The sequence below is a fragment of the Strix aluco genome, chromosome 5 (assembly GCF_031877795.1).
Source record: "Strix aluco isolate bStrAlu1 chromosome 5, bStrAlu1.hap1, whole genome shotgun sequence".
Classification (NCBI taxonomy): Eukaryota; Metazoa; Chordata; class Aves; order Strigiformes; family Strigidae; genus Strix; species Strix aluco.
The window spans coordinates 56,822,782-56,842,631 of NC_133935.1; the positions used below are offsets into that span (position 1 = coordinate 56,822,782).

Sequence of the window (19,850 nt, forward strand, 5' to 3'; positions counted from 1 at the left end):
TTGAAAAGGGCATTCCCCATGAACTGGCTAAAGGAAAAATTCTTTAGAAAATGTTTGTACAGAAAATGAAAATTAAATGCATTTGTATTTATATTATTGAATGACACTAATATTAAAATTTCCATTACTGCTGTCTTTGACAGTTTAAAAAAAAAATCAGAAGGTACATTAGCTACATTTGTACTTGTACTACACCAGTTGCCAAAAAGAGAATGCTTTATACTGCTATTGCACTATATAAAGTAAAAAAAAAAATCTAATAGTTTGAAAGTTTACTGAAAAGCTTCCTTTTCAGTACAACTGTTTTCCTATACAATATTTTCTTCCCTAAAAATTAGAAACGCCTACATTGTTTGCATACACACAAATGTCATGCTAAATATTGCTGAGAGCTATCAATACTAATGCTATTATAAGCTAAACATTTAATAATATATTTCACATTATTTTACCCTACAGTAGCCATGTTTGCTCTTAACATTTCTTTAGAATGAATGGTTGGCTGAGGTAGACTGCTAGGAGATTATCTTAAATTATTAACTCATCCCAGCAAGTCATAAATTCACAGAAAATGACCAACTGCTCTGAAGACATTACTGAATTCATGGGTTTATGGCAGATATGTAAAATGTATTAAAGATTTGCTAAATATTAGCAAACACATAAAAGAAAGAATTATTTGGCAATAAAATATACTGTCAGATATATGTGCAGCACAGACTGAATTAAATGAATTCTGCAATGAACAAGACACATTACCAAAACAGTATGCATTTTAACTGTGGTTCCCAAATGATGAATTCCCTGTAATACTACAAACGAGGATCACAGTGTATAACCTCAGAAAAAAACCTGGCCTGTGGTTGAACCTACACTGGTCCCAAATTCAGGCCCACAGGTTCTCCATGTGATGTTTGTGAAGCACAGGCAAGGTTCAAGAGTACAGTTAAAAAAACCCCAAACCACAACAAACAAAAAAAACCCCATCAACACACGTATCTGAATAAAATATTCCTGGATTCAGATGACTCTTGAGTGCTCAAGTCTAGATTTGTCCGTTCTGACCACATGTAACTTAGGAAGCATATAAAAACTTTATTGGCTATGACAGGGCGTATCAGACTAAGTAGAAAGCTCTAGTTACACAAAAGAATCACATTAATATAAAACTTCCACAAGTGAGGCAATAAATCCCAGATCCAGAGATATCCTAATTCTTGTGAAAAAACTGACCATGTTAGATTTTCAAAATGTCAAAATACTTTAAATTTTTTTCCTAAGCTAACAGTGGAACTATTAAGACTCAATACATTTTTACATCAAGAACCTGATAAATGTTATCGATATTACTTATTCATATTAGTTTTGCTAACTGATTGGTCTATACTTTTATCTGCCAGTTTATTAAGTAATGGTAAAGTGTCAGGAAATTCAGAGTACTTTAGAAAAATATGGAAGAATACGAAGACTAGTAGTGATCTGTAGGGAATCCAGGTGACTCATATTATTGGATATATCACTGACAAATGCTACTCAAAATCTGCTGGTCATTCATCTGTTTAAAACTGTACAATAATCAGAATGTTGTAAGCTAACTCTACAGACAACTTCTAAAACTAAATGTATTACAGACTCTACAGTATGAAAAATGACAAGAAATTTGTGATTTCAAACTGGAATAGGATTTCCCATAAAATCCCTTTATTTATAAAAACTACGCAAGCTACTTCAATTTCTTAATACAATTTTATTCTCGGTTGTCTCAAACATTAGATTTCATTCCACTATAATTCTTAGAATGGACAAAATTTAAGAAATGAAGTGAACTAATTATTGGAGATAATTGACGTGAAGGGTTCAGGATCTGGATACGAACTGCCTACCTAGTATTTGTATCCACAGTGGGAGCAGGGAAAGGGGGAGAAAGAACTGAAGGAAAAGTTCTGCATTTTCACGAGCCCTCTAAATTAAGAGGTACATGACTCAATGACAAAATACAAGATGGGTTTAATCAAAAGCAGACAGAAATTGAAACAGAAATTTTTAGAGGAAGAAAATCTGGGTTTATAAAGCACCTTACATACCAGACCTCTGGAAGCGATGAAAAAGACTACAGTGGAGAAAGCACTGGCTAATCAGATAGGACAGCAGTCTACATGGAACAGGGAACTCTTTGGCTGGGACTGTTTTCTATGAGAGCTACTCAGCAGCTGGTTTGGGGCTCATCATCTTTATTATTATTTTCTCAAAAGCATGCAACTGCTAATGAAATCTGTTACTCTAAAGTTAGAGGCTTTCCAAATACAAAGGTCTTACTGTAAATACAGAGTGACTCAAAGAAAACCCCAAAGGAGACGACGTATAGCCAAGCAAAGTGCTCATAAACACAAAGCTATGCTCTTCAGAGCTAAGTTGGAATCAGACCAACTGTAAGAAAGATCCAAGCAGAGCCCTACCACAGAATGATTCAAACCACCTAGAGATGAAGTACGTGTTGAAAAGGCAACTGTAATTCTAAGCTATACCTTCCTCTGAAAAAAGAAATACATGATGCAGTTAAGACATCATCTAGAATACAGTGTTCTAGCCTGATCAAACCAACTCGCCTTAATTTTCCTTCTAATTTAGAAATGCTCATTTTGAATCTGATATATCATTCAACTTTGCTCAATATGTCTTAGGTTATGCCAAAACACACTGAATAGTCCAGTTTCAAGAAATATTACTCAAACTGCAGCAGGTGCAATGAAAGACTATTAGGATGATCAAGAGAACACAGAGTCTATTTTGCAAGACTGAGACAGACTGGTATATTTAGACTAACAAAATAAAAAAGGATACGAGTGCTTTCTATACACACATTGGAAGGGTAAATACTACAAGAAGAGAAGTTAATCAAACTAGAGAACAGTACTGGCACAAGGAGAATTTGTATCCATTAGTTAGGAAAAGATTTAAGAATGAAAATGAGCAATTTTCTGGCCATGAGAAAAATGAAGAAATACCTTCTAGAAATAGGCTTCTACAAGGGTAGCAACAGCAAAGACAGCTTTACATGTTTATGAACTACAGTCTATGGTGCAGTTGGCGACCATGACAGAGGACTGAATTTGACCCGAGGGAAACTTTCTAAGTTGTATAGGTAAAAATCTAAAATATATATCTGCTACTAAAAACAGGAGTGTAAATATACCCCCAGTAGAAGAAACACTGCAAGGTAAAGAATATTTGAAGAGATTGCCAAGAGACTGATTTGGGATTCGCAAAGTTAACACTATAGATTAATCACTGTATTGGAAGAGAAGCTTAGTAAATAGGGCTGAGACATTGTGCCTTATTCGACTAAAGGGGATGCACTGGGTACTGAAGTAAGTGACTTTATGCACGTTTTGTATACATGGTGAAAATTATTCTTACCACAGTACTAAGACCTGTATCTGCAACAGGATGAGGGCAGTTTCCTAAACTACAATACAGAAGGCAAATTAGGTAGCTTACAAAGTATGAAGTGATTATTTGCACTAAGCACCAGACGACTATATATCATAAACAAGCTTTCTTTAAGGGAAGAGGTAGAAGTGTATCAATAGTCCCACTACATTCTTAGGCTTTTATTTGGAATGAATCACAAGGCTATTTCATACGGAAATATGGCCCCATTCCAGTCAGTATTAGACAGATACACAACCTGGGAAAATAAAAATTACAAGCTATCAAGAATTGACAGTAAATTGTTCTTTTTGATCTATGAAATGGCGGCTGGTAACATCAGAACCTAGACTGGCTGTATGGACATTACTGAATTGACTCCGTTCTTAATTTTTCACTGTACCAGCCTCCTCTGATTTTACAAGATTTGTTTTACAGCAAATATTAGCTGGTAAATAGTGTCACTAAAGATATACAGACTCAGAAGTCTAAGCAAAAAAATAGTTAAATGCAATACAACTCATTTCAGAGTAAGGTTTTTGTTTGGTTTTTTTTGTTTTTTGTTTTTTTTTTTTAAATAAGCACTCTGAAAATTACATTAGCAAAGCATCACTCTGAATCATTGGAGAGAAAAATTATAATGCTTCCAAGTGAAATGCCTAAACAAAATATACTCTTAATTTCATTTCACTAAACAAATCTTCCAATAACACTTCACTTAACAAGTCCCTGCAGAAAACCCTGCAAGCAGTCTGCTCTGCAAAATACCACAGCAATTTCACAAAGGCTGGTAAAACACATCATGTGTGTCCACCTTAAGAGCTGCTAACCAAACCTCCAGAATCAATAAAAGAAATCCACACAGCTAACATATTCCAGTGAAGTCCCTCTTCCTTAAACAGTAGCTGACATTGCCTTGAAGGCTGTAGGAAAGTGTGTATGGCAACAAGTAGACAGAGAAACAAAGAAATATTTGTTTCTATCATTGTGAGAACAAGATACACCTATTAAACTGCAGTCTGTATAAGCTCTGGTGCATACTGATCACCATGGCATATCCTAAGAATGAAAAGAACTTCAATGTGACCTATATTCTATGTCTTCTTAGAGCCTGGGAAGCACCCTTGGATCTAATTTTAAAAGCTACCGTGTAAAACCAATTAGGGTAGGATCCACTAAGCAAATCACTTTTGAAGGCCTCTCCCGTAACAAGCTACAAAGATGAAATGGCTTTACAGACTTACTGCCTAATAAAAGGACGGGAAAAGTTTGAAAAATATGAAGAAACTGTGTATTATCTTTTTTTAATGAAGGTGAGACTTGAAATTTTAGTTACATCATATTATTTACTACATATGTTTTTTATTTCTAGGTTGTATTCTCACCACACATCCTGTTAAACTGCATTATTAAAACTCCACCAACAGACTAGCTGTCAATTTAACTGCTTTACTATCTCATTTTGCTCGAAGAAAATAGGGTTATTTGAACACTATTATAAGTCAACACCAGCATTTTAATAAATGGAATTGTAACACAACAATGAAATCACAGGAAGCTATCAAGAAAAAGGTGATCAAGCTCTTTGTATTAAAGTTTGAGAAAAATCTGTGGCTTTGTTAAATTTACCACCACCACCATCACCCACCCACCCAGATAACCCCTGCTGCCCTTTTAATTAATCCTGTGGGACAAATTTAGTTTTCACTGTAAAACCTAGTAATGAAGTGTGCATAATGATTTTGTTAAATCTTAAATTGCTCTTTTAATTAATTGGTAATTTCCTCAGCATACTGTACTGTCTACTGAAGTGACACTATTGAGTACCCCAAATGCTTTTCACACTACAGAAAAAAAAAGGGGGGGGGGGAAGGAATAGATACAAGAAACAACGCCTCTCCATGGGAAGTAGAGAAAAAATACAAAAATCACTGGTTGTAACAAGGCTGGGGACGGGTTAAGAGCCCTCAGTGCTTCATAAATAGATTTTAAAATTAAAAAGCTGACATGTGGCAATACAGCTTCTATATTATAACATCATGACTTGGTCTCTCTTGACTTGCACAGTTCCTGGAGAAGCATGTTACAGGGATTAAATCCCTTTGAATGTTAATGTGTTCTTCTTTTGAACCACAAAGAATATTAATCCTCCTCCCCTCATCTACCAACAGCTGCACTGGTTTTTCCTACTTGACAGATTGGAACAAGATAGCATGGCATGATTGACCTGATTGTAAATATTGCTATTTGGTTTTGAACTGCTTACTTTTTGCTGAAATATAACAAACCTGGCATCAGCTTATCTGCAGCACAAATAAGAGTAAGTGCTCAGGCACCTAGGAACCAGTTTCTAAACAATTACATCAGAAGAATTGTAAAAATAATTTACTGCCTCCTTAAAAAAAATTAACACACTTGATAATCCCGTCAAACGTTTATAGTGACTAGTACAGGAAGTCAGACTGGAATGTTCCCAGAGAAAAGGGCATGCACATGTGTACACAAGTACACATGCATATATAAATGTACAGATTATGGAAAAGTGAGCGTTAAAGCGAACAGCTATAGTTCAGGCATGATTCCAGCATAAACGTCATACATAAAATCTTTATGTCATACATAAAATCTTTATGAATTAATCTCAACCCTACACATAACTGCCATTCAACTACTTCACATAGTGTGTGAAAGGACTCCCAATTTCAACAAAAGCTAGATAACATAAGACAAGAATATGCAGGCTGACCATAAAACAAATCCACTCGATTTCCATTATCAAAATAAATATTTTCACACATTTGAAGAGTCCTAAGTCAGATCAACTGTCAGAGTACTTTTCATTCAGATTTAAATGTACAACTGACTGATAAGATAATACAAAACCTGGTCTCTATATATAATCCTTTAGGAGTCCCAAACTTCAAAGCCAGGAAACAAATCTCACTGTATTTATTATTTTGAATTTTCACAGACATTTTACAATCATTTTCACATTTTGGCCATCTCTGTTCTTTGAATTATTTAGAAATCTCAACAGTACAGAAGCAGATTATGTATATTAATTAATAAGGAACTAGCATGGTTTATATTCAGAAAAGAAATTATCTTGATTAATTAATGGAGTTTTCCAATCCATTAAAAAAAAAAATCCTCAGACGACCATCATCTTTCTGACACCATGCTACAATACTGAAGCCTCTGGCATAAATTATTACTGACAATTAATGTGTACTGTGCTAGTGTACTTTTCAAAAATCATGGTACTATTAAGAATGTCTAACAATGTTATGCTTCATTTATTTCTGTAGTTCAAAAGCAGCCCAACCTGTTAGATAGTGTACAGGCTTAAAGTGGTAAAACAGAAAAAAGCAAATATTTCCACATAAACTACAAATGTTAGTATCATACATGACCTGGCCAAGGAACTTAATATGACAATTACAGTGCACTTTTAGAATAAAGATGATTAACAAAAATCTACTATCTCATATTTATGATATGAACGATCACTAAGGACTAAGTTATTAACATACTTTGAGAATAATCACAAAGCTATTTTAAACAAGAATATGACTGCATTTAGGATTCTATTTATTTTAAAATGTATTTATGCATATGTATTCTTTTCAATTCATCTTGGATACTTTAATAGAGATAAAACTCTTGATTACCTTGCATTTTCCACTGAGGTACCATTACATTCAAGAACATATGGGTAACAATCTGCTACATGCATGGAGGCTCTTACCCCAGGGTTAAAACAAGGTAATTCAAGGCAGTTTTGAGTGTGCGTGGTGGATTTATAATCCAAGATAGAAATCTACATGAAGACAGTTATGTAGCATTTGCCATGTAGCACCTTGGTAGCCAGCTGTCCATAAAAAAAAAAAAAACCCTAGCACATCCCACGCAAAATAGATAATTATGGAAATAGAGATGTCGTAAGAAAAGTGTAATATGGGGAAAGAAAAGCCTGAAATACATGAAAGATGATGACCTTTGGATTCTAAAAGAATTCAAAAGTGTTTAAATATCATGCCTGGGTAGAAGACAGATTTTCAGATGATATGAAAGTTTAAATCAGAAAATTTAGCATCTAGTTCTACTTCAATAAACAGTTTTATTACTGAAAACATATTTAGTTCTTTATGGCTCACAGAGGTGAACCACATCCTAAACTCTTGCTTTCTAGTAATTAAAATACGTCAAATAGAAAAGAATGGTGAGTTTGTGAAACAGTGTTAGTAAGATCATATGGAAGGGCTTTGTACAAAGACTCTGGAGTAGGAAAAAAATGAACCAGACTTCATTCTAGCTCTATGTGTCTGAGAATACTGGATCCAATCTCTATTAACACTAATCATGCATTCTCTAGTCTGGTAAATTGGACTTAAAAATTAATATAGATGAAATGAATACCCACCTTACTGCATTTCATACAAGTCTGGCAATTCAAAAATGATGTTAAGACAAATAATTGTCTAAGCACTGCGTAGAAGTTAGAAATCATGTTGTTTATTTAGCTATCCTTCATACAGAAACACAGACAGATTTTGATGTACTCTCAATTCAAGGAAAGAGGGGGTGGAAAGGTGAGAAGAAGAAGAAAAGTTCTTCACATAGATTAACACTGACCCATTCAAGCAGTTAAAGAGGAGCTTGGAACAGCTCCAAAAGCTAAAGCAGCTCCCTTTCCAGTTTTGCTTGGCCAGATGGAAGATGAACATGTTTCAGGATTTCAAGCAGTGCTTAGGCTTTGAGTATCTGATGTGTTACTCCATTTTTAGCTTGAAAAAAAGAACCAGCCAACCCCAAAATTTGCTTATTTCAGGTAGTATTTGATTAAAATGCTTTGGGGATAATAAGATGTACCATACTGGGCAGGCTAGTAGGGAGGAAAGATCCTAAACAAAAAGGGGAAATAGTAGGGAGGAAGATCTTAAACAAAAAGGTGAAACAGAGTAAAATGGAAGAACTCTCAAAATCTGGTTGATGTAGTAGCACCATCCTGCCCTCCATGGGAATCTTTCCCCTTCACGCCCCAACTTATATAGAGCCTTTATATAACTGAATATAATTATTCCATCTCCTTATAAATGTTAATTCAAAATATGGAAGTATGCTGGTTTTTTTGGAGATTAAATTCTAGCTGTTTCTCTGTACCAGTACCTCTGTTCATTATCTCTTAATCTAATGAATTCTTCACTATTTAAACTCCTTATTTATCTGTTAGTCTTTAAACTTCAATATTACTTATGCACATTACAATGCTAAAGAAATTACACAGCCTTTTAATGGACACCATAAGAAATTCTGTATGGGATCCAGGTACATCTTATTATTCAAAATATGCTATTATGGCTTTCTACTAGTTAAGGCTAATGCCATCATATAAACTCATATGATGCTTTAAGCGATAGAATCCTATACTGTCTTTGTTGAAGGTCTCTGGTTCAGTCACCCTTTGTAATCTTTTCTGCCACAGATCTGCACCAGATGATTTTAAAAATAAATACTATTAGTTTTAAATAAATGTGTACTGTAAAAAGGATTCTTTTAAAACTCAGAGAACTACAGAATAATAAAGGGGCACTGGAGGAAAAGAACACAACAGTTAAAAAACTACTAAAGAAATTAATTTGCGTTGCTCTTTACTAATCAGGGTCACCAACTGAAGCTATAATACAATAAAATAGCATACACTATTGATAGGAGACATTGCTTTATCCTCAAGGGAATTTATTTTGCAGTTGTCCTCTGAGTCTAATCTTACTGCTGTGGCAGCTCTTATTCTTTTTACTAGCTCAGAACCAGGGTAGAGCCTAATAAACTATCAATGGAAAGAATTAAAAGTAGAACGTAAACTGAAATTACTCAGTAATAAAAGGAACACCGAAATGCATAACTTGATTTTTTTTTTCCACACTTTACAGTATTGTTAGATTTTAAGTCCCGCCATCTGTTTAGTGAAATAATGCTCAATGAAATACCAGTTGTAACCAGGAAGTCAGAGGCAATTTACAACTCATATAAGGTTTCCTTCCAGGCAGAGAAGAAAGGAACAGCAGATGAGCTTAAGTTTTTTAAGACTAAGATTTTTAAGCCTATACCCCTTCTAGTTCTATAAGGGCTATACAAGCTAAAAATTTCCTTTCTTACCCCTATCTATCTTATATTTCCCTTCTGCTACCAACTTATTTGGCTTAGTTCTGATTCAAAAATTCGGACAACTTTTTTCTCAGGTATAATATTGGAAAATATTTACTAAAGGAGAAGATTGTAACTTACCTGATGAAGATCGTTGCCCAAAACATATTCCTGAAAGTAACCCGGTGCAGCAGATGATGCTCTAATGGCCTGCCACAATTTATACTGACAGCCTCCAATATAATGAGACTTAACACCAGGAAAGTGATTGTAGTTTCTAAAAACAAATGCTTTCAGTGGTGTTCCTCTGTTTACAATGGTGCTTACTGCAGCTACCTAGTGAGTTAGGAGGAACAAAAATAGTTATATATAATGATAATGGTAACAATAATATGAGAATGACAGCCTCCCACAATATGAAGTTCAATTTATAGATTAAATGCATCTCTGGAATCCTAATCAGTTTGTCATTTATTTACTTTTTTATAATGCCTAAATTTTAAAAAGTGAAAGTTAAAAAGAAAAAAAACCCAAACAAACAAAACCCCCCAAACTCCCTAAAGAAATCCCTATTTTTAACCTGAAATTAATTGTTTCCACTGGTTATTCTGTTTCTACCAATATCTACCCACTGGTATTTAACCAAAAAGCTGGTGTCATCTATATGATTTTAAAATATGTTGCCTTTATGAATAGTTCATTCTCAAAAGTCTGTAACCAGCAATGCAACAATGGCATTAAATACAAATGGTAGAAACGTCAATTTCCTTCTCCAAGAAAATGATTACTTAATATTGCAACCTCAGTTACAGGATTACAGGAAGAATTTCTTCCAAAGGAAAAAAAAAAAAAAAAGAATCAAACATAAATCCTTCAAGGTTTTTTGTAAGAACGCTGAAATGTCATTAACAAAAGTCACATATGTAAATCTAAGTGAAAAGCCAAAATGGTATCTCCATAGAACAAAACATGACTGCAAAAAAATTACATCTTACAGATATAATCACATGAAGTGAAAGTACCTGTAGTTATGGGTGAGCTGTTAGAACGTGCAAGACCTTTTAGTGATGATGCACCCAGCCTGGCTGGCACTGTCAGAACAATACTCCTTAGCAGCCAAGTGGGTGTTCAATTCCATTTTGTTTACTGTTCTATAGAGTAGGGTGTTTTTGTGACAGCTGACACTGTGATATCACTGTATTCATTTCCATTCTTCAGCTACAGAAGTCAAATCACTTAATTCACAGTAAGTCCATCCTTACAAAAAAGTATAACTTCTGTATAACAATGCAGAAGCAAAACACATGCATGAGTCATACTCCATAATTTGATGGAGGAAGTTTCCTGCTTTGGTCAAAGGGAAGCTTTGGTTCTAAGCACTGCTAGAAGCAGTAGGAAAAAAAGCTTTGGAAAATTTAATAGAAAACTTATCAAACTGATGGTTGAATTTGTTTTTGGTAATACCCATATATGCTTCCACTTCATGATGCAGTCTAACTTGTAAAGTGCTGAGCGCCTTCTGGAAAATTCCATCTTGCCATAAATATAACAGCAGCAGAGCATACAACTGCATGTTTTATTTTGATTTTGCTGTGCCTTGTAAAGAGGGCCACCACTGCCAGCACTACAAAGCGATTACTGGGAATAGCTAGTTTCAACTCTATTTATATTCACATTTTATTACTGAAGAACATGGAAGAAAGCCAAAGACCCTGGTTCAAAGATCAACGTAGGATAGCTTCTGTCTCAGAAAGCAACATACCACTCCAGCCTTTTCATGTCCTTGTTTTAGACACGGACTAGAAATGCAGTCAGACAAGCACACGTTTTTCCATGTTTAGAAAAATGTGATCATCTTCCATTTAACAGTAAAGTACTGAACATAGTGCTATGACACCAAAACACCCATTAATTACAGATGGTTCTGAAATAAGTACTATTTTATTCCTCTTCTTTCTTCATACCCTAATCCTCCCCAAAATTAAAATACCTATGCTTGGTTTCTTATCTTTCACTCTCTGCTGCTGCTGTATACAACACCCCTCCAATTAATTGATGCCCTTCACATCATACAGGAAGAGTAGAAATCTCAGGGTCTACGAATGTGGCTGGAGAAAACCTGGTAATCCAGATAAAAGTGAGGAGGAACCCTGTTCTCTCACTACACAGTAACACAGATCACAGCTGACATGTAAGAGAATTCCAGCATCTGGCAATTCTGTCATGAAAAAACAAACTTCACACAACTTTAAGAAGTTGACCTAGTACTTCTCTGCTTATAAGCCTTTTAACATCTCTGAAACATATTTTAAAGTACTGAATAAAAATACTAGAAATTGCTGCAGAAGTTTAGGAATCCAATGCATTTTTATCCTTTAAAAGCATGGATTATCTCATATGGAAGCTTGAAGAGCGTATCAACATTGACAGTATTTAGCCAGTATTCTTCTAGGGAACTCAAAAGTACTTGTGAAACACACAATTAGTATTCACCTCAGAAAACTGTACTTACCTTCGGACATTTCGAATTTCTTGCAGTTTCAATCATAAGATTTGAGCCCATTTTTTCTCTACAAATAAGTGTAAAAAATTGAAAATGTTCCATCAGTTTAGCATGAACAAGAGACGTATGTTTTTACCATTCTCACTTCTGAGAACTTTGCATTTAAAAGAAGCAATGCTTGTATTTCACTTTAATAACTGGATTTCTATGGTTGACTTCAATGGACCAATATTTCAAACCTTCTGGGCTGTTGGAAGTAAGTCTGAAGATTGATTGAGGTCTTGATTCAGTTACTCACTTCACCACAACTTAACCATAAATCATCAGGATTACTGAACTACTTTGTGAGAGGAAAATGAAGTGCTTTGCTACATTTAAGAATCAAAAAAATCAACATCTTTATTAAGTGGTTTTATAGTAATGAAAATTACTCTCCTGAACTGTTACGAAAACAAAAGCAAAGGAAAGACACACCATTCTACATGATTTAGAAGACAGCGAAAACATTTACATGTAATCTTCCACAACAGTAATTCCATCTGCATTTAACATCCCTTTTTGAGGTGGAGTTTTTTCATATGCATACTTTTTTATAAATCTGACAGTGAAATGACACGAATGGTCAGCATTGTTATTTATCATCACCTCAGCATTAGGGTCAATATTCTAACTACTTACTAGAAAGTAGCCCTCCTGCACAGTGCAGGAGACTGGAGGATATCAGCATACTAGCCAATAATATCATATCAGCATCTATTTCAACTTGGATTTGCTTACAGTAAAGGTATAAAACTCTACAGAGTGGGTACTCATCCATGACAATTCCAAACAGACTTTCATTTACATGAGGAAGTTTTCTTCCTCTGCCTGAACACAGTCCACACAAACATGGGTGGTGCGTCTACCTTACTCTGCAAAAACGGTTTTCAGTACTGCCACCCTTTTTTAAGTAAGGTGATTTCATGTGTTCTTGTTCAGAGATCACCCAGCTATAGCTCTCACTACCATGAAACAGTAGGTAGTAGTGCTTCCACTGTTAAAAACCAACACTGTTATCAATCTAGTCAGGTCACAAGATAAAAGAAGCTTTAAATGCTACGACAGCAGCAGTCCTCAATGTAGGCAGTAAACTGTATTTGGAGGCAGGGCAATTCACTGTTCCCCTAGCGTGTCTGAAGGATAACTGTGCATGTGTCCTTAAGAGGAAGGAATGAAGGGAGACAGCTTCTAGACCTAGGATCGAAGACTGCTGCTGACACAATTCTTACATCGATAGTGCTGGTTTATTTTTTCCAATAAATGCATTAATTCCAGTCTCACAGTCACCAACCAGAAGGGGAGGAGTGCCATCTGCACTCACTAATTGATTACAGGAGGAGACGAAGGCACACAAAACCATGAAGTAGGAAAATACAGAAATAACAGATGAGACTGACAGAGGTGAGATATGAAACATCTACTGATTTGCATAATTTTCACCTACTTCTTCCTAAATATCTGTATTAGGTATTTTTTCCCACACCCTGAATGCAAAGATTAAAAAACTGCATAAGCAATATCCACTGCTTAATTATAGGAATCATCAAACTGAATAATTATTTTCTCACATCTTGTTTCGTATGAAGGCCAGGAATTGATGCTTCAGAGTAGGTACAAGAAATCCCTGAACTACTATGAAACTTTAGACATTAAGGTCTAAAGAGAAAAGTCTAATATCACCTCCAAATTTATTTTAGTTTCGTTGCATATTATATAAATGTCTTTGTCAAGCACCACTGTTGAATTATTTTCTTAACTGAAGTCACACTCAATTAATTCCAGAGTTTATTAACATACTGTGTTAAAAGAGAAAGTCTCCTTATTTTAATTTTACTGAATAGTCCCTTGTTCTTGAAGAAAAGATGAGAACAGTAATTCTCAAGATATCTTACTGTCTCAAATTACTGCTTTAAGTTGTTTGCTTTTTTTAACAATAAAGAGTTCTAATCCCTTTGTGTGAGCTGTCTTTAGGTCACTGGCTATTTTTTACCAATCTTGCAACAGAAACATTCTGTAAAATGGGGTAACCGGGACAGTAAATAGTATTTTAAATGAAACTGTATTATGGATTAATATAATGGCATTATAGTATTTTCTGTATTTTCAATCCCAACCGCCACACACTTGAATCATCTTGTTTCACCACAAGCATACAAATGTTTCATTAAACTGTCCATGACAACACCCAAATCACTTTTGATATTATAGTTAGTTTACATCCTGTAAGCACTTGACATTTTTCCACTCATGGGTTATTACTTTACACACAAGTTCACCTGCTATCCTATTTTCCCATTTATCTGCTTTGTTTGAAACAAAGTGTCTGTCTGTTACCTATGTCCTCTAGACTGACCTACCCAAATAAGTCTCCTTTACAAATGTTGCTCTTTCACTGCTTCAACTCACTAATCACAGAATCACAGAATCATCTAGGTTGGAAAGGACCTAGAAGATCATCTAGTCCAACCATTAACCTAACATTGACAGTTCCCAACTACACCGATATCCTCAGCGCTATGTCAACCCGACTCTTGAACACCTCCAGGGATGGGGACTCCACCACCTCACTGGGCAGCCCATTCCAACGCCTAACAACCCGTTCTGTAAAGAAATATCCAGTCTAAACCTTCCTTGGCTCAACTTGAGGCCATTCCCTCTTGTCCTATCACTTATTACTTGGTTAAAGAGACTCATCCCCAGCTCTCTGCAACCTCCTTTCAGGTAGCTGTAGAGGGCGATGAGGTCTCCCCTCAGCCTCCTCTTCTCCAAACTAAACAACCCCAGTTCCCTCAGCCGCTCCTCGTACGACATGTGCTCCAGACCCTTCACCAGCTTTGTTGCCCTTCTTTGGACGCGCTTGAGTAATTCAATGTCCTTTTTGCAGTGAGGGGCCCAAAACTGAACACAGTAATCGAGGTGCGGCCTCACCAGTGCCGAGTACAGGGGTAAGATCACTTCCCTGTCCCTGCTGGCCACGCTATTTCTGATGCAAGCCAGGATGCCATTGGCCTTCATGGCCACCTGGGCACACTGCTGGCTCCTGTTCAGCCGGCTGTCAATCAACACCCCCAGGTCCCTCTCTGACTGGCAACTCTCCAGCCACTCCTCCCCAAGCCTGTAGCGCTGCTGGGGGTTGTTGTGGCTGAAGTGCAGCACCCGGCATTTGGCCTTATTGAAACTCACACAGTTGGCCTCAGCCCATCGCTCCAGCCTGTCCAGATCTCTCTGCAGAGCCTCCCTACCCTCGAGCAGATCAACACTCCCACCCAACTTGGTGTCGTCTGCAAACTTACTGAGGGTGCACTTGATCTCCTCGTCTAGGTCATCAATAAAGATGTTAAACAGGAGTGGCCCCAAAACCGAGCCCTGGGGGACACCACTCGTGACCGGCCGCCAACTGGATTTAACTCCGTTCACCACAACTCTTTGGTCCTGGCCATCCAGCCAGTTTTTTACCCGGCAAAGCGTGAGATCATCCAAGCCTCGAGCAGCCAGTTTTGCAAGGAGAATGCTGTGGGAAATGGTGTCAAAGGCCTTACTGAAGTCAAGGTAAACTACATTCACAGCCTTTCCCTCATCCAATAAGCAGGTTGCCCTGTTGTCGTAGAAGGAGATCAGGTTTGTCAAGCATGACCTGCCTTTCATAAACCCATGCTGACTGGGCCTGATCATCTGGTTGTCCGGCATGTGTTGTGTGATGGTACTCAGGATGAGCTGCTCCATCAGCTTCCTGGGCACTGACGTCAAGCTGACAGGCCTGTAATTTCCTGGATCATCCTTCCGACCCTTCTTATAGATGGGCGTCACATTGGCCAATTTCCAATCTGCCAGGACCTCCCCGGTCAGCCAGGACTGCTGGTAAATGATGGAAAGCGGCTTGGTGAGCACCCCAGCCAGCTCCTTCAGCACCCTCGGGTGTATCCCATCCAGTCCCATAGACTTGTGTATGTCTATGTGATGCAGTAGGTCACTGACTGTCTCCTGGATTGTGGGGGGGCCATTCTCCCAGTCTGTGTCCTCTGGCTGAGGAGGCTGGATTCCCTCAATACAACTAGTCTTGTTATTAAAGACTGAGGCAAAGAAGGCATTAAGGACCTCAGCCTTCTCCTCATCACTTGTTACCATGTTTCCTCCTGCATCTAGCAGGGGAAAATTGCAATGCTTATTTCAATAATGCTATGACAAACATATTGCCAAGCATATGCTTAAAGAAACATTCTAATGGGCTACAGCCAGGGTGCAGTCAAACAGTCTGGAGAAAGAGCATTCAGTTCAAAAGGCAAAATTGTAACTTTTACCCCCTTCTAACAACAAGAACAAAACTACCAGGAAACTACAACATCTTTACCAAACCTACAGGAGAAACTTTTATTGCATGTTCCATAAGGATACAGAACATCTCACTGATAACACTGCAAAATCTCTTAAGTATGTCTGGAGTGACTAACAGGTACAGAATGTGTTGCCTGTCTAGCCACTGGAGAGCAGTTGCAATTTATGCAATTTGTGTAACAAATACTGGTTTGCAGTATTATTACTTGTATCCCCAAACACATGAATTATCCATTTTCCTACCAACAGAGAACATTTAACTTTTACTCTACCCTTTATACTGTGGTTGACTGCTTCTCAAGATTAAAAATTCCCAGTATGGGATTTTAGTTAGCTTGTGAAAACCCCTAGCTGCTCACCAAATTTCTCCAGTAGCTTCTCAAGACAGTATGAAAGAAGAAAATTGTGTACGTAAACAACAGTTGAAAGAAAACAGAAAACTTGGAACTATAAAACAGGTTCCTCTTACAGATGCAACTGAATATAGCATTACATAGACTGATGTATGGTAAGTATAATTTTCTGCACAAAGTAATAAAAGTAACTGATTAAAACCAGTTGTCAAATTGTAATTCAAGGAATACATAAGAAGAGTTAAAATAAACATATATGTAAGACAAAATCAGTTCCCTAGAGCACTGAGAATAAGAAGTTAACCAAAATTAATTGCAATTTTCTGAAATGGAGTTTATAATATGCCTCATGAATGCACACAACATTAGCCTAATGCAACATTAGCTTAATTATTTTCAATAAGAATACTTTCTGACAGAAAGTAATACCATCAATATCATGGTAGGTCTAAATGTATATTGCTTGCCTGTATATTGTAAACAGATATTCTCTATTTCAAGCAAGACTGACAAGTCCACTACCATTTAAACAACAAAAACTCAACCAGCGCAAGGCTTTTAAATTTAAAGTAAAACATAAAGTAGTTTTTCCATGCAGTAATTGAAAGCCAGACCTGACCATCTCACTGCCATAAAGAGATACTATATAACCTTTCAATTCCCTTAGTTCTAGGCTTCCACACCGCAAGGAAGTCTGCAGGAATCCATAGTGTTTCAATAAAATGTTGTGTAGGCATAGCATCTCCCTTCAACACTACAGAATTAGATCAACAAAAAGTCATTTGTTGATCAGTAAACTTAATTTTTAATTTAATCTGTGGATAATACAATAATTGCCTGGTTTCTGTCAATTGCACAGGTGTAGAGTGCTTTACCTCCCTCACATGTTACATGTAGCTGGAAAGATTAACATTTTAAAGGCATGTAAAATACTTTCACATGAGGTAATTCTGATTTTCACAAGACTTCTTTTAGTTGGGCAGGGGAGGAAAAGACGGAAGGCAGAGAAAAAATTTTTCTAAAAGAGGAACTCCAGATATCTGAGAAGAAAAACCTCATGATATTAATTTGATAAATGCATTTATTCCTGAAAATATGCAAGAGCACGGAGAAGTTCTTGGAAGCCTCTCTCTCCACTATAATGTTCAGAAAAAAATGCTTTCAATCCCATAAAACACAATAATCATGTTCCCAAAGGAACTTGTCATTACTTATGCACAGATATTTTTCCACTGTTTTACATTTGCTTTCAGAAAAGGTTGTTTCAGTTCTTCCAGTAGCAGTGCCAGCTTACACTGTTTGGGAAACTATGACATTAGTTTGCTAAAAATTATAAACAGAACTATCAATACAAATATGGATAAATAAAACTAAATAATAAAACTTGTAGCATAATAACTTCTTCCAGTGACTTCTCCCAAATAGCCATTAATGCATTTGTATACATATCTATGGACAAATACCATTTCACTGGCAACTCTGACACAGAGGATATTTTTTAATTGCAATCCTTACAGCTCATTTCTCTTTTGAAAGAAAGGTGCAGTGGGCAAAACCCCTCAATATAGCAGCTAAGATTAAAAATCCCTACTACATCACATTGTTTGATTTCTCACCATGTCTCCTATAAGAAAAAAGGCACAGCAGGTGGCTAGAAAAATTTGTAGCAGACCTATAATGAGTCAGATCAAGCAGAGCTGGCAAGCATTCAGGAATATAATCAGAAATCAGTGCACTTTATTCCCTAGAAACAGAAATCATTACATTAAAGGCTTTCAATGTTCTGGTAAATATGAAAACAGTTATTTCAAAAGAATAAGAGTATATGCTAATCCTTTCTAGTTGTTTTAAGAATTTGCTTACCAGTGAAACAACAACAAAACGAAAGACTCTCAGACTTTATACTAATTATTTTTCATCTGATAATTTTTTACTTACTTGAGCATTTTTTCCCATATATCACTGTCGTAAAAGGCATGGCTCCAACCCATTTTGACTGTTCCAACAATGACATTCTGTTTAAAGACATCTGATCCTAATTTGCGATACAGTTCTTCACAATCATCCAGAGGGATGTGGAATAACCCCAACATAAAAGCTAATATAGCTCCTGAAAAAGAAATATTTTGAAATGTAAAATATAGCCTGAAGTAAGATTACCATTTAATGTAGTTCATAGGTTAGCAGAATATCTGTCTTGAAAAGGGAAGATTAATTGACATTTATATCTCTAAATTCCTGTTCAAGGATCAGAAATTGTTTTAAATTAATTGTTTTAAACTGAGTATGTTTTAAAAGGACATATATAAGACAGGAAGAGTCTACTTTCAAAACAGAACTAAACTGCAAAATGAGATTATTTCATTTTGCAGATTTCATCCCTGCAAACAAGTATACGGCAGAGAGCAAATTAAACCCACTGCTTTATTAGGAAAGATAAATGTGTAAGAGAAATCTATGCTGTGGTATTGAAAATGTATTTGGAACATTACTTGCTATCTGGCAAACTCTGAGTCAGTAAAGAAAAAAAATCTAGGAAAACTCTGAAAAAGAAGGGAGTTCTGACTAGTTTGGAATACATCTGGTTGCAACCATTTATTAGTCATTCATACATACTGCCATCTAGTGTGTGCCTAAAAAAATTATGACCTACCCTTGTAGGAACTAAACAACAGTATCCAAAAAGCATGGTTGCAGAATACCATTAAAAAGACTGTGGAAAAATACAATTAATGCAGCACTACAATTCTCAGATATATTAAACTGAAAGGGACATATACAACCTTTAAATCTAATTGTGCAATACTGTGAGGACATGTAATTAAGCATTAGGAACAATTAGGACACATTGATTTTTCCAATTTGGAAATGAATATAATAGGTTTGAATAAAATTAAATAGGAGTAAATTCTTGAAATAGAGTAAGAATAAAACACATATACAGAAAGAACTACATAAATAAAGTTACAGCTGGCTTTAAAGGAAACATAACTTCCAAGTTTCTTTTGCTCTCACAAACCCCACCACCATGATAGCTGAGTGTCACT

At 36.2% G+C, this 19,850-nt stretch overlaps 1 protein-coding gene across 12 annotated transcripts in view; it reads right to left on the reverse strand.

Moving 5' to 3' along the window:
- The window catches only part of PNPLA8 (patatin like domain 8, phospholipase A2), a 41,173-nt gene that overhangs the window by 10,260 nt on the left and 11,063 nt on the right, over positions 1–19,850 (reverse strand). For all 12 annotated transcript variants that reach the window (XR_012623611.1, XM_074827489.1, XM_074827498.1 and 9 more), the window contains 3 exons: positions 18,742–18,913; positions 12,089–12,146; positions 9,718–9,912 (listed from right to left, as the gene is read on the reverse strand). Coding sequence is in view for 11 of the 12 variants with exons in the window: in XM_074827489.1 (XP_074683590.1) it covers positions 9,718–9,912; positions 12,089–12,146; positions 18,742–18,913 (425 nt within the window). In the remaining variant the exon portion in view is untranslated. The remainder of the gene's footprint in view (positions 1–9,717; positions 9,913–12,088; positions 12,147–18,741; positions 18,914–19,850) is intronic.